The 13,963-nt window shown below is 35.9% G+C and overlaps 1 protein-coding gene across 1 annotated transcript; it reads left to right on the forward strand.

Annotated features, from left to right (window-relative positions):
- The first annotated feature begins 1,504 nt into the window (after window positions 1–1,504).
- On the forward strand, window positions 1,505–2,446 carry LOC120225255 (olfactory receptor 8K3-like). Its single transcript, XM_039223508.1, has one exon. The coding sequence runs from the start codon at window positions 1,505–1,507 to the stop codon at window positions 2,444–2,446; it is 942 nt and encodes a 313-aa protein (XP_039079439.1).
- The last annotated feature ends 11,517 nt before the right edge of the window (window positions 2,447–13,963 follow it).

Below are 13,963 nucleotides of genomic sequence, written 5' to 3' on the forward strand. Positions count from 1 at the left end.
TTTGATTTGTGTTTCCCTGATGAGGAGGGATGCTGAGCATCGTTTCATGGGTCTGTTGGCCATCTGGATGTCCTCTTTGGAGAAGTGTCTGTTCATATCTTCTGCCCATTTCTTCACTGGGTTGTTTGTTTCTCGGGTGTGGAGTTTGGTGAGTTCCTTATAGATTCTGGATATTAACCCTTTATCTGATAAGTCATTTGCAACTATCTTTTCCCATTCCGTTGGTTGCCTATTAATTTTCTGGGTTGTTTCCTTGGCTGTGCAGAAGCTTTTAATCTTGATGAGGTCCCAATCATCTATTTTTGCTTTGATTCCCTTGCTTTTGGGGATGTGTCAAGTAAGAAGTTGCTGCGGTGGAGGTCAAGGAGGTTGTTTCCTGCTTTCTCCTCTAGGGTATTGATAGTTTCCTGTCTCACGTTCAGGTCCTTTATCCATTTTGAGTTTATTTTTGTGCATTACTTACCATTATTTTTTATCTAACAATAAATAAATCTATCTAATATCTATCTAATTGTATCTAAAGGGTTTCTTAACATCTTACTCTTTTTTTTTTTTTTTACAAATAGTTTATTGTCAAGTTGGTTTCCATATAACACCCAGTGCTCATCCCCACAAGTGCCCCTATCCGTGCTCCTTCCTCCACCTCCCCCCCCCACACTCATCAGTCCTCAGTTTCTTCTCAGCATTCAAGAGTCTCTCATAGTTTGCCTCTCTCCCTTTCCCCCACTATTTTCCCCCTTCTTCTCCCCCATGGTCCTCCGTTATGTTCCTCCTAATCCTCCGAAATGTGCAAACATATGATATTTGTCCTTCTCTGCCTGACTTATTTCGCTCACCATACACCCTCAAGGTCCATCCATGTTGCTACACAAGGCCAGATTTCTTTTTTTCTCATTGCATGTAGTATTTCATGGTATAGATAAACCACATCTTCTTGATCCATTCGCCCGTTGATGGACACTTAGGCTCTTTCCATGTTTTGGCTATTGTTGAGAGTGTTGTTATTGACATTGGGGTACATGTGCTCCTATACCTCAGCATTTCTATAGCACCTGGATAAATTCCTAGCAGTGATATTGCTGGGTCATTGGGGAGTTCTATTATCTTAACTTCTTACTCTTTTCATTCCTGACTGAATGTTGTCATGGCCTAGGTATTGGATATATTAAGATATTTAGCAGCTTAACAGGTGTCTAACAATTAGAAAGCAGTAGCACCCCAACTCTTGGATATAACAATCAAAATGTCACCAGACATTGGAAAATATTCTTTGTGGAGTAAAATGACTCCAGTTGAGAAATACTGACCTATTTCCATTTATCTATGTATATATAGTAGTTCTATGTGAGAGATGGGTTTGTTTTCAAATATCCTAAATGGAACAGGTTGGATGTATCTTATTTATACTAGTTTGGCGTACCAAAACCTCTCTCAAGAGAGACTACATGATCTCTATTGACTGTGATGATATCTCTATCCAGAACAGATTCTCTAGGAAACCTTGATGGAAGAACACAACCTGACAGTGCTGAAAGAATTCATTCTCGTGGGAATCACACAACGTTCTGAGCTGCAGGCTCCATTGTTTACACTTTTCCTCATTATCTACATAGTCTCAGTGGTGGGCAACTTGGGCATGATCGTCCTCACCATGGTAGACTCCAGACTGCAAATACCCATGTACTTCTTCCTCAAACACCTGGCTCTCATTGATCTGGGTTATTCAACAACTGTAGGGCCAAAAATGATAGTAAGTTTTGTTGTGGAAGAGAACACAATTTCCTATGATTTGTGTGCCACACAGGAAGCATTCTACATTATGTTCATCGTTAGCGAAATTTTCATTCTGTCGACTATGTCCTATGACCGCTACGTGGCCATCTGTAATCCTCTGCTCTATCCAGTCATCATGTCACAAAGGGTGTGTCAGGTGCTGGTGGCAGTCCCTTATCTCTACAGCATATTTGTGTCTCTGGTAGTCACCATAAAGATTTTTACTTCCTCCTTCTGTGGCTACAATATTGTCAATCATTTCTACTGTGACCATCTTCCCTTGTTATCCTTGCTGTGCTCAAATAAGCATGAAATTGAATTGATGATTTTGATTTTCTCAGTTTTTAATCTGATGTCATCCCTTCCGATAATTTTTGTGTCTTACCTGCTGATCCTGGCAGCCATCGTCAGGATTAACTCTGCTGAGGGTCGGCACAAGGCCTTTTCTACTTGCGGGTCCCACTTGACAGTAGTCACAGTGTTCTATGGGACTATGATATTTATGTATGTGCAACCTGAGTCCAGTCATTCCTTTGACACTGATAAAATGGTGTCCATATTTTACACCCTGGTGATCCCCATGTTGAATCCCTTGATCTATAGCCTGAGGAACAAAGATGTAAAATATGCTTTCCATAGGCTATGGAAAAAGTTAATCAGTACCTTTTCTTAAGTTTATTGTATAGTTTATTATATACTATGTAGTTCTATGAATTAGATTATCAACAATAAACATTTCTATTCATTCTTTCAGAAGGAAAATCAAGGATAAATGAATTCAAGCTATGTATCTAGAGATTGACTTCTATGTACAGTCATACTTTGAACTGTTCTTAATAAACTGTGAATAAATAACACATATATGTCCCATTCTTGAGGAGAAGACAAGAGTTACAAGCATCATAATTAGGCAATGTGTTAGTTCAATAGAATGGGTCAGCGGTCTAGAACTGTAACACCAAGCAAAGAGTGTGGGAATGCTGTGTGGGAGTGAAGAAGAATACTTGGTACAGAAAGAGTTAAAATGACACCTGTGTTATTCTCAACTATCACGATAAACTTTCCAGTGTCCATGCATCGTGTGTATGCAGGTGAGTTTTTCTGTGAGTACTTTTTTTCTATTGAGCCTAAACAGGCTTCTATGGGTTGATTGTAGTGTTAAGCAGGTTCAGTGGTTTGCACTAACCTGAAGTCATCAGTCATCTGAATTTTCTCCAATGTTTCCATTCCATGAGCCGTCTTTGTGTCTGATCTTTCCTCATGAGCACCTTTACTTTCATTACTATCACTCCTGAAGCTACAGAGAGTCTATACACTACACACAGGTGCCATTTCTACAGTCCAGAAGATCACCACAGCATCTCATTTTGTCTAAATGTCCCCATTTGTCTATAATAGTGGGTTTAGCAATTGAATTAATTTTCATGGGGTCTGCCATATCAATTTTGGATTTTTTAATTTCTCTTACCAGCTTGGTCTTGATTCTTTTTTTTTACAACCTTTTAAGTTTATTTCTTTATATTTAGAGAAAGAGAGCGTGGGGGAGGGGCAAAGAGATAGTGTTGGGAGCCATTCTGAGCCCACTAGTCAAGAAAACTCCTCGTGAGGTTAAAGCAAGTTTGCACAGTCTCTTGCCAGTCAAATTACAACTGATATCCACCCCCACTCAATTATTTCTGCTTGAGCACCGACCCCCGAAGGTACCTTGTTGACCAATATCGGGAGTGACTTGTCCCCTTATTCTGGCCCTGGTATGATGATTGCACCTTGTGAAGGAACTTATTGTGGAAACTTCTTCTTTTGATTATGGGAACAGACATCGTGTCTCCAGCAGGTCCTGTTTCCCTCCATACTTTCCCTTGAGCTATGAACAGGCTAATGGCCCTTACTCATAAAAGATTGACCTTTACATGTACAATTCCGTTTCTATGGTTCCGTTAGCCCAAGATGTTATTACAGCTCAACATTAAATCAACTAACCAAAAATGTCTCTCATGCCCTAGCTATTCTAGAAATCATAAAACTAGACACAAAGGTAAATGCACTTGAAGAGGCTATTCTATGTATTGGAAATGAGCTAAAGTCTTTAAAGGTATGGTTGGCTCTCCGGTGCCATAAAGAATATAACTGGAAAATCAAGTCTTGCCTGGAGACAAAGGAGCATAACTTAGAGAGAAGGAACAGATAAGAGCAGAACATAAGTTACTACATATCCCTTTGCTGACTGGTGATGTATAGCAGCCCCTTCCTTAAGGCCTAAATTCCACAAACACCTTCCCTTACCCTGGCAAATGTGATGAGAATGGATAAGAGTATCTACAAACCTGTAACTTAATGTTATTAAAATGTGAACACCCTGTAATTTTCTTAGTTACTCAACCTCACTATAATTGGGGCAGTTCAGTAAAAATACTTCTGTAAAACCTGTTTCTGTACATTCCAAAAACATCTTATCACAGAGAACTATCCGCTGGAAAAATTCCATTTCCTGATGCCATGTTAACATTTGACCTATAAATAAAGACACCAAAACCAACAGGACAGAGATGCCCGCGTGGTGACCAGAAAGAATCTCGGGGCCCTCTCACTCCTTCTCTCGCCGACACCGTCCACCCTTCAGGGACCCCTGGACCTGCTGGAGCCAGCCTCAGGCAAGAGAGAGAGAGAGAGAGAGAGAGAGAGAGAATCCCAAGTAGGCTCCATACTGACAGCACATAGCCCAGTGCGGGACTTGATCCCAGGACCTCTGAGATCTGAAATCAAGAGTTGAGCACTTAACCCACTGAGCCAACCATGTGTCCTGATCTTGAATCTTAAATGCTTATTTTTGTCTAATAAAGTTACACTTTATTTCTCTGAAGAACAAGGATAATTTTTCTGTAAAAGTCATGTTCTAGTAGTTTGTGTGTGTTTGCCTAAGAGGTCTACTCAATCATAAATAACAGTGCTGCCTCTTTCATGTGGCTGACTTTCCACAAATGTGTTTCAAATGAGTGTGTACTATATTTCAATTATGGTACATTGTCTGACTACACTGATTTGATGACCCTGCCCTTGCCTGGAGAAAAAAAAAAGACCACATTTGGTCAGTGAACAATGTGATGTCAAATGTATACACATAATATTGTTTTTGGACATACTTTCTACATAACACTCTCCAAATTCCTTGTGTTTTGTTTATATTTATTATTTCCTTTAACATTCATAGGACTTATTTGCATCAGGGAGAGACTGACTATTTTCTGAGTCCATCATCATGGAATAAAATAAGCTGTGAGGTCAATAAAATCCAAATAAAAAGAATTCATAAGAGGAGAGAGAGAGAGAGAGAGTCATGTAGAAATAAATGTTAATAGTGTATTTATGGTTTAGTTTTTAATTATTAAAAATGTATACCTAAGTGTGAGCTATGCCTGTACAAATATAATAAAATACATGTTTCTTAGATTATGTAGTTTGGACACAGTGACAGTGAAACGTTTATAGTATCCGGATTTGAAAAAAACAAATGGTAAGTAAACATAACACAATATCCCACTCCTAAAATAAATATCAGTGTTCTTTAATTAGTCTTCAAAGTGTAAGCCAAAAAATAAAATAAAGTATTAAGACTTGTAAATTTTAATAATATATATAATTTACTTAAAAAAAGCTGGTCTCTATTTGGACCCTGAGTGGCTTAGTTGGTTACAATTCTGACTTTGGCTTGGATCATGATATGGTTTGTTGAGTTCAAGTCCAACATCAGGTGAGCTCAAGCACCTTTGAGTGAAGACCAGCCCAGCTTCAAGTGAACAGGAGCCCCCCCACTTCAGGTAAAAACATGAGACCCACTTTGAGTGAACCCTACTTCTCTCTCTCTCTGTCTATCCCTCACTCACTTGTACCATCTCTCTAAAAAAAAAGCCTCTAGTTCATTACTAAGTATATATATTACACATATCAGAAAGTATTCTATTCTTAGGACACCTGGGTGGGTCAGTTGGTTAAACGGCCAACTTCAGCTGAGGTCATGGTTTCAAGCCCACGTTGAGCTCTATGCTGACAACAAGTCCTGCAGCTTCCTTTGAATCTGTGTCTCCCTGTCTCTCTGACCCTCCTCCCACACTCATGGTCTGTCTGTCTCTCAAAAAATAAATAAATGTTGAAAACTTTTTAAAAAGTGAAAATGTGATATTCTTCACAGGAAATAATAATTTTACATCAAAACTGATAGTAATAGAAAAAGATTGTTCAGAATTATTTTCATTTATGAATTTCAATTTAAACTTCAGTGAGATAACATTACATATCAAGGATATCTAGTTGTTGGTGAGTATATGGGGGGAATGAAAACTTTCATACATTACTGGTGGAAAATTATACTTGTATAAATATTTATAAACCATCTAGTTTAGATTTACCATTGTCAAAAGTAAAAAGGCAGCTAATATATTTAGATATTCCACTGCCATTGATTTCCTGAGAGAAAAGACAACACATTCTAATGCAAACACGTGTATATGAATGTCCATAGAAAACTTATTTATAATAATCAGGCTTTGGAAATAATTCAAATGTTCTACCACTTGAGAATGGATAAAAAATTATGGACTGTCCAAACAAGTGAATACCATTCAGCTACAAAAAGCAAGAGATTATTGGTATACACAAAAATATAGATGACTCTCACAAATTATTATGATGAATAAAAGAGATCAGACTTAAAAGTATAAACAATCTGACATTAAATTACAAGAAAGAAATCTCAAATGTAGATTCATCTATAGTTACAGAAAACAGATCGTACGAGAAGTTCCAAACAGTTCAAGGAAATGACATAAGAGGGATAGAGCATGGAAATGAAGAAATGAGACCCTCTGTAGTACAATTGGCATTTTGTCTAATAGAAAAGTTCAGTTTATCCCCCTGACAAAATGTGAATTCAGCAAGGTCACACGATTCCATGAAAGTACAAAGATGCAAGATCAAAGTACAAATACATTATAGAAATTTTAAAATACCATGTATAGTCACAAAAGTATAATGAAATACACTTACAATGAAACTTAGAAAACATGTGCAGGATCTGGATGCTGAAAAGTATGCTGCTTAAGGAAATCACAAAACATCTGAATAAATTATAGAACAGACTGAGTTCATACATCAGAAGCCTCAAGGGGTGCCTGGGTAGCTCAGTCGGTTAAGCTTCCAACTTCGGCTCAGGTCAAGATTTCACGGTTCATGGGTTCGAGCCCTGCGTGGGGCTCTGTGCTGACAGCTAGCTCAGAGCCTGGAGCCTGTTTCAGATTCTGTGTCTCCCTCTCTCTCTGACCCTCCCCTGCTCATGTGGTCTCTCTCAGAAATAAATAAAAAACATTAAAAAAAATTTTTTTAAACAAAGAAGACTCAACAGGTCTATAGGTAATACATTCTAAACAAAATCCCAGCAAGATATTTTATAGATATGGTTGAGTTTATATTAAAATGTAATGAATGATCAGGGACTTGGCATAGCTAAAATACATGTAAACATGTAGAATAACATGGATGAAACTCTCTGCTCCATGTTAAGATTTACCATATAATAATCATACCTGCATAGCATTGGTGGACAGAAAGGCATCCAAAGTAAAGGAAGAGAATCGAAAATCCAGAATAGACTTTTATAAAAAGTACAAATAATTTTTCATGAAAGTACAAAGATAATGCCATAGAAGATGCATAACTTCTTTTAAAAAAATCATTCTGGAATCATTGAATGTCTTCAGACAAAAAACAAACAAATAATGTTGACATAAATCTTATACAAAGCATACTACCAAATGGATTACATCTTTAATGTAAAACTATGATGTGCGTAGTCAAAAGCATAAGGATAAATCTCTATATGGGAATTAAGAACAGGCAAAAAATTTAGATACAGGACATCTACAGCATAATATACACAGTACACATTGATAAAATGGAAAATCATAATTTACTTTATTGATAGGGCAAAATCAAAATTGAAACAACTTAGTAATCACATGCTTGGAAATGATTCTTAAAGAATCAAAATATATGCTCACACAATCACTTTAAGAAAGTGTTTATAAAATCTGTATGGATGATAGTTGAAAACTGGAAAGAACCTAAATATCTTTCAATGACTGAATGGTTTGACAAGTTGTACTACCAAGACCATGGAAAACCAGTTAGCAGCCTAAAGAACACACAAAAATTAGGATTGACCTCAAAAGAGTGAAGCTATCCCAAAAGATTACAGATTGTGTACTATTTATAAAAACTTGTTCGAGTGACAAAAGTATGCTAATGGGAAAATATTGGTGGTCACCAATATTTAGGAATGGCTACCCAAGAGGTGGGAAGACAGTGTGGCTTTAAGGGGATAGCAAAAGGGAAATTTGTGGAGACAGACTAGTTCTACAATTTGACTGTGGTGGTGGCTGAAACAATGTGAAAATGGGTTAAAATGCAGAGCAGTGAATGTACACAAATACCAGAAAGAGTAACCCCAAAGGTGAAATCTGAACAATGTGTGTTACACCAATGTCAATTTCCTCGTCATGAAATCATACTACAGTGTTGCAAGAAGAACTCATCTGGGAACTGGGTGCAGATTACACAGGACTTCTCGGCATGTTTTATTTACAATTTCCTGTTAGTTTATAATTATTTGAACATAATAAGTTTTTGAAAATGACAAACTAAAATTGTCTTGGTGGATTAAGAGACAGAAAGAGTAGAATGGGTTTAACATGTGTGAAGCCTAAGACTTCAGGATTGATGGACATGTTTGCTGTCTTGAAGGTTTTTACAGCTGCATCAGTATATACATATGTGCAAACTTACTAAATTTTGTGCTACATATATATATATACATATATACATATGTACATATGTGTATATATACAGCTATCTCCATGTCGAAAAACAAAGGAAAACTGACAATGGAAACAGACCAATATTACTTAAATGAAATGTCTACTGTTGGGTCACTTTTGGGTCACTTGCAAAGAAAAGGGAAGAAGCAGTCTAATAAATAATAATTAATAAGTATTTAAAATAACAATTAAAATAATAATTAGTATTATTATAATAATACTATAAATGCACATTTAACAAGAAAGGTATAATTTATGTAACATGAAAGGGAAGATCCAGGTAAGTCTTGCATTTTTAATATAAGATTATATTGGGAAAATACATCCAAAATATTTAGGAAAATTAATGAGTCTGTTCAACTCCCTCTTATCAAGAATCCATATATACATAATTTTTAAGGCAACAAACTCAGGGATGTTCATTGAGGCTGTCCACTGTAATGATGTAATGGTGATAGCTGGGAGTTGGACACACAACACCTATAAATAAAGAAAATAAGTGAAATTTGTTAAATTTGTATCATGGATCATAATACAGAAAGAAGCACAAAGCATCATATTATCTAGGCACAGCAAGTAATTAAAGTGACAAATGCAGCAATAAAATTCATAGAAATATAATGTACATACATACAGATACGTAAAATACTTTGCAAGGATAACTTGATAAACTAAGCAAATATCAAGTATGAAAAAGCATGTTTCATGGTGGGAAAGAAAAATTGAAATGATTTGGGCACAAGGGAATGAATAAAACGCTGCACTGTGAAATTTAAGAGACAAACAAAACCAAAGAAGTAGTGGTAACTAGTCAGTGATGGCAACTCACTATGCAATGAGAAGGATACACAGCAAATTTCTGCCTTGCAAAGAAGGATAACAATGAAAACAAAATGAAATGCAAGGAAACATGTCACAGTTGCTTAATGTATGATTTTTCTTCCATGTGTAATTTTTAAACTATTTTTTGAATGTTGATTTATTTTTTACAGACAGAGAGAGAGAGAGCAGGAACAGGAGAGGGGCAGAGAAAGAGGAAGACACAGAATCCAAAGCAGGCTCCAGGCTCTCAGCTGTCAGCTCAGAGCCTGATTTGGGCCTCGAACACACAAGCTATGAGATCATGACCTGAGACAAAGTCAGACACTCAACCAACTGAAATACCCAGGTGCATTGTTCCACACACAATTTTAAAATAATGTCATAGAACTGAATTTATCAATTATCACCAATTTGAGGAGACCTCTATGGAAATGGAAGCCCTGATGAGCCTGCCCTAAATATGTGACATTTATATCAAGAGTCCTCTGTAGTGTGTGGGCGCCTGGGTGGCTCAGTTGGTTAAGCAGCTAAGAACATGGAGCCTGCTTTGATTCTGCATCTCCCTCTCTTTCTGCCTCTATCCTGCTCGTGCTCTGTCTCTCTCTCTCTCTCTCAAATAAATAAACATTTAAAATTAAAAAAAAAAAAGAGTCCTACGTGGTGCAAATTAAAAGTTAAGTAAGGGTGAAATTATGAGTAAAATAAATAAGTACTTAAATAGATAAATAGGTAAATAGTTAAATAGATGATAGATTGATAAATAAACAGGGGATTCAATATAGATGATGATGATAATAGATGAAAGATAATGATAAATAGTTGATAAATAGTCCATCTAGATAATAGATGATAGAAAGTTGAATATATATGATGATAATACATACAGAGATGGACAATTGACTATTGATGATGATAGCTAATTAGATAGATAGATGATAGATAGGTAGATACATAGATGATAGATCAATTGATAGGTTAATTATTCACTGGTGATTACAAATTGTCCTTGCCTTTTAATGGACAACCTCCACGCACTGTGTAGTGCTCTCATATGCTTTAGCCATCATAAACAAATTGCTCGGCATCTCCCGAGGGAGAGTGTTTAAAGGTGAAGGGAACCCATAAACTGTTCTCAAAATGCCATGTTAAGAAACATATATGGGAGTCAAAACAGAGGCTTCGTTACAGGCATAAATGACAGAAAATTTGTGTGCTGTCTCATACTACCAAATATCCACAATGTTTCAGTGATGTTTGGTAAGTTCCACTTTAACTCCATGGCAAATCCCTAGCATGATGTGACCATTTCTGATTTTGTTTGCTTTGCTTTCCAGTGACCATAGTGCCTGAGCAGGAGTAGGAATCACCTCCTTTCACCTTCGTATTAATTTTTTGAATATTTTCACATGGTGAGAGGCTAATGCCCCCGTGCATCTGTGAAACTTCATTTTCTTACTGTATTACAACACTTATGTTTAATAGGAATAGTTTGACCTCAAATGGAGCCCCATACTAAGAGGAAATAATGCATAGCTAAAGAGACATGAAATTTTTTAAGTTGGTAAAATTAAGAAAGTGCAGGTAGTATCTGTCATTTCGAGGTCTTTCCAAATGTTTATTTCATGACTCTGGACACTTCTTGTGATTCTCTCAAAAGTAGTTTCATTTTTAATGATCATTTAAATAAACATATAAATACAATTATTCTCTGAAGTCTTGAAGAGGAAATAAGGGGTGGTCACCCCACAATGTGGTGTGCGAAGTCTTATTTGGACATTGGGAGACCTTTAACTAACAAGTTTTATGGTAATGGAATGATGTACAGAACGTTCTTCATTTTCCAGTAGGATCTGAGAGAAAGCAAGCTATAATCATCTCAAAAAATATAGCTTTAAATATTAATTATAAAATAATTATTAATAAACTATGAAACTATTAACAGTAAACTATGAAAATGTAATGTAATTATTTTTTAGGAACTCCAAAGCTGGTGAGAGGAAATGCTTTTATCTTTCTTCACCTCATAGAAAAATCGGTAGTCAAAAACTCCTATTTATTCTTTAGCCTCTCATAATTGTGAAGGAAAACAAACCAAAGTGGAAAGAAACAAGCAAAACCCAAGATTTATACTGGCTTTTTTGTTGATTTTACTGGCCATTTCTCTAATATTGTCATCTATTGATACACATGATCATATTTCTGTTATAATAAAGGTGTGTGCATCAGAGCAGTGGAGAATACCAAGAGGTCACAAATGTATAAGGAAGGCTCAGGTAAGTTAAGTGAAAGTCACATATAATTGGCTTTATGTTTAATATTGTAGAATGTATGTTTTTGTCTGCTTATAGCTCACTCAGGGACTTCTGATTTGGCTTGTAATTTTACTGTAATTTCACAGTATTGTTTTCCTTTTTTTCTTTATTAAACAAAAACATTGATGCCCACAACTTTTTAATCAAAAAATATTTCTCTTACCTTAACATGCCATTCACCTCCCACTCTGGTATAATATTTTATCTGTGGGTTTTTAGGATATTTAGATACATGGTATGGGACTATATGCATGTTTATCTGCATTATGTGCTATATCACAGTTTGAAGGGGTTTTTGTGGACTCAGTGGAGAGAAAGATTTCAAAACCCAATCAGGGATCCACATACATCTCATCTTTAGTGTATTATATTTTGTCTCTAAGCTATTGTGTATCACAGTGACTTTCAACTTTTTTTTTCCTTAAAGCATTATATTCATTAACTCCAAGGGAATTCATATGAAACTTTATTATGTCAAACCTCTGTGGTAACCTTTTTTTCCTCCAAATTTACCATGCTCCCTTAGTTTCTTGCTTTATAAAGTGCATCTGATTTGTTACATGTGAGTTAGTATATCTCTATTTTAATAACAATGCCCCAAGGGGAAGAATACCATTTTAAGCAATGTATATCAAAACAAGTTATCTTAAAATGATACTAAAATTGATAAGAAAATTAGAAGATATGGAATCCAAAGAGTCGCAACATGATTGTTCAAATTTTGTCATGGAAGAGGTAGTGAGGTACGTCCTCCTAAACTAGTTCCCCACCTATTCACACGACAGCCCTGGCAAAGAACTTCAGTCCCAGTCCAGAGAATGTGTGGATATATAAGTAAAGAAAATAGAAGCATTTCAGGTAAGTTACTAGCATTATGAAAGAAACACCCAAGCAAACAAGCAAGCAAGCAAGGAAACAAAAATCCATAGTGTACTTGATATTTGGGAACTATTTCCAGGTAACAAAGACACATTAAATTATTGAAACTTCACTTATCCTATCTAAAACTCATCAATGAAACAACAGTTTTATATATGAGAATAAAAACTTTATGTAACTTGCATTTTTTGCTCAAATAATACCTCTGGATATACTCTAAATTGAGATACAGATAAAACTATATCTCCATACATATATCTCCTGTATGTTTCACCATATGAAGAAAACTAATTCTCACTGTGATGTGTTATACTTTTCTTATTCATATACCTGTCAAATATCTGTCAAGTCTGCTAACTTTCCATTCAGTTTCACCTGTAGGCACAATATCTTTCATAGGACCATTTTTTTTCTTTTATTTTTTAATAGTTTATTGTCAATTTGGTTTCCATATAACACCCATTGCTCATCCGCACAAGGGCCCCCCATCCATGCCCATCACCCCCCTCACACTCCCCCCATCCCATCTGCCCTCAGTTTGTTTTCAGCATTCAAGAGTCTCTCATGGTTTTCCTCCCTCCCTCTCCCCACTATTTCCCCCCTTCCTCTCCCCCATGGTCCTCCATTAAGTTCCTCCTAATCTTCCTATACATGCAAACATAGGACCATGTCTTGAGTAGTAGGCTTTCTGCATTTGGGGAATTTGCAGTTTAACATTTTTATTATGGAGACACCTGGATTCTTCAGTTGGTTAAGTGTTCAATTCCTGATTTTGACTCAGGGCATGATCTCATGGTTTGTTGAATTGAGCCCTGCATCAGCGTGTGCACTGACAGGGCTGAGCCTGCTTGACATTCTATCTATCTATCTATCTATCTATCTATCTATCTATCTATCATCTATCTATTATCTATCTATCTATCTATCTATCTATCTATCTATCTATCATCTATCTATCATCTATCTATCTATCATCTATCTCTATCCCAAACTTAATAAATAAGCATTGAAACAACTTTATACATATTAGACATATATGTCATATTATTGATGTACTTTATAAATGTCATTTTGTGATTGAACCATATATGTTAGAAAAAATACCCTAAAGAATAGTAATATAATCACCCATACATCGAATCTCTAAAGTTTTTACTTTTTTGTGTTTTCTTTACTAATCAGAACTACTTATGATTATCTTTTATCTAACATTAAATAAATCTATTTAATATCTATCTAATTGTATCTAAAGGGTTTCTTAACATCTTACTCTTTTCATTCCTGACTGAATGTTGTCATGGCCTTGATATT

The sequence above is a fragment of the Hyaena hyaena genome, unplaced genomic scaffold (assembly GCF_003009895.1).
Source record: "Hyaena hyaena isolate Hyena2069 unplaced genomic scaffold, ASM300989v1 scaffold_1365, whole genome shotgun sequence".
Lineage (NCBI taxonomy): Eukaryota > Metazoa > Chordata > Mammalia > Carnivora > Hyaenidae > Hyaena > Hyaena hyaena.

Coding starts and splice junctions, on each gene's coding strand:
- LOC120225255 (XM_039223508.1), top strand. CDS start 1,505: ATGGAAGAACACAACCTGACAGTGCTGAAAGAATTCATTCTCGTGGGA.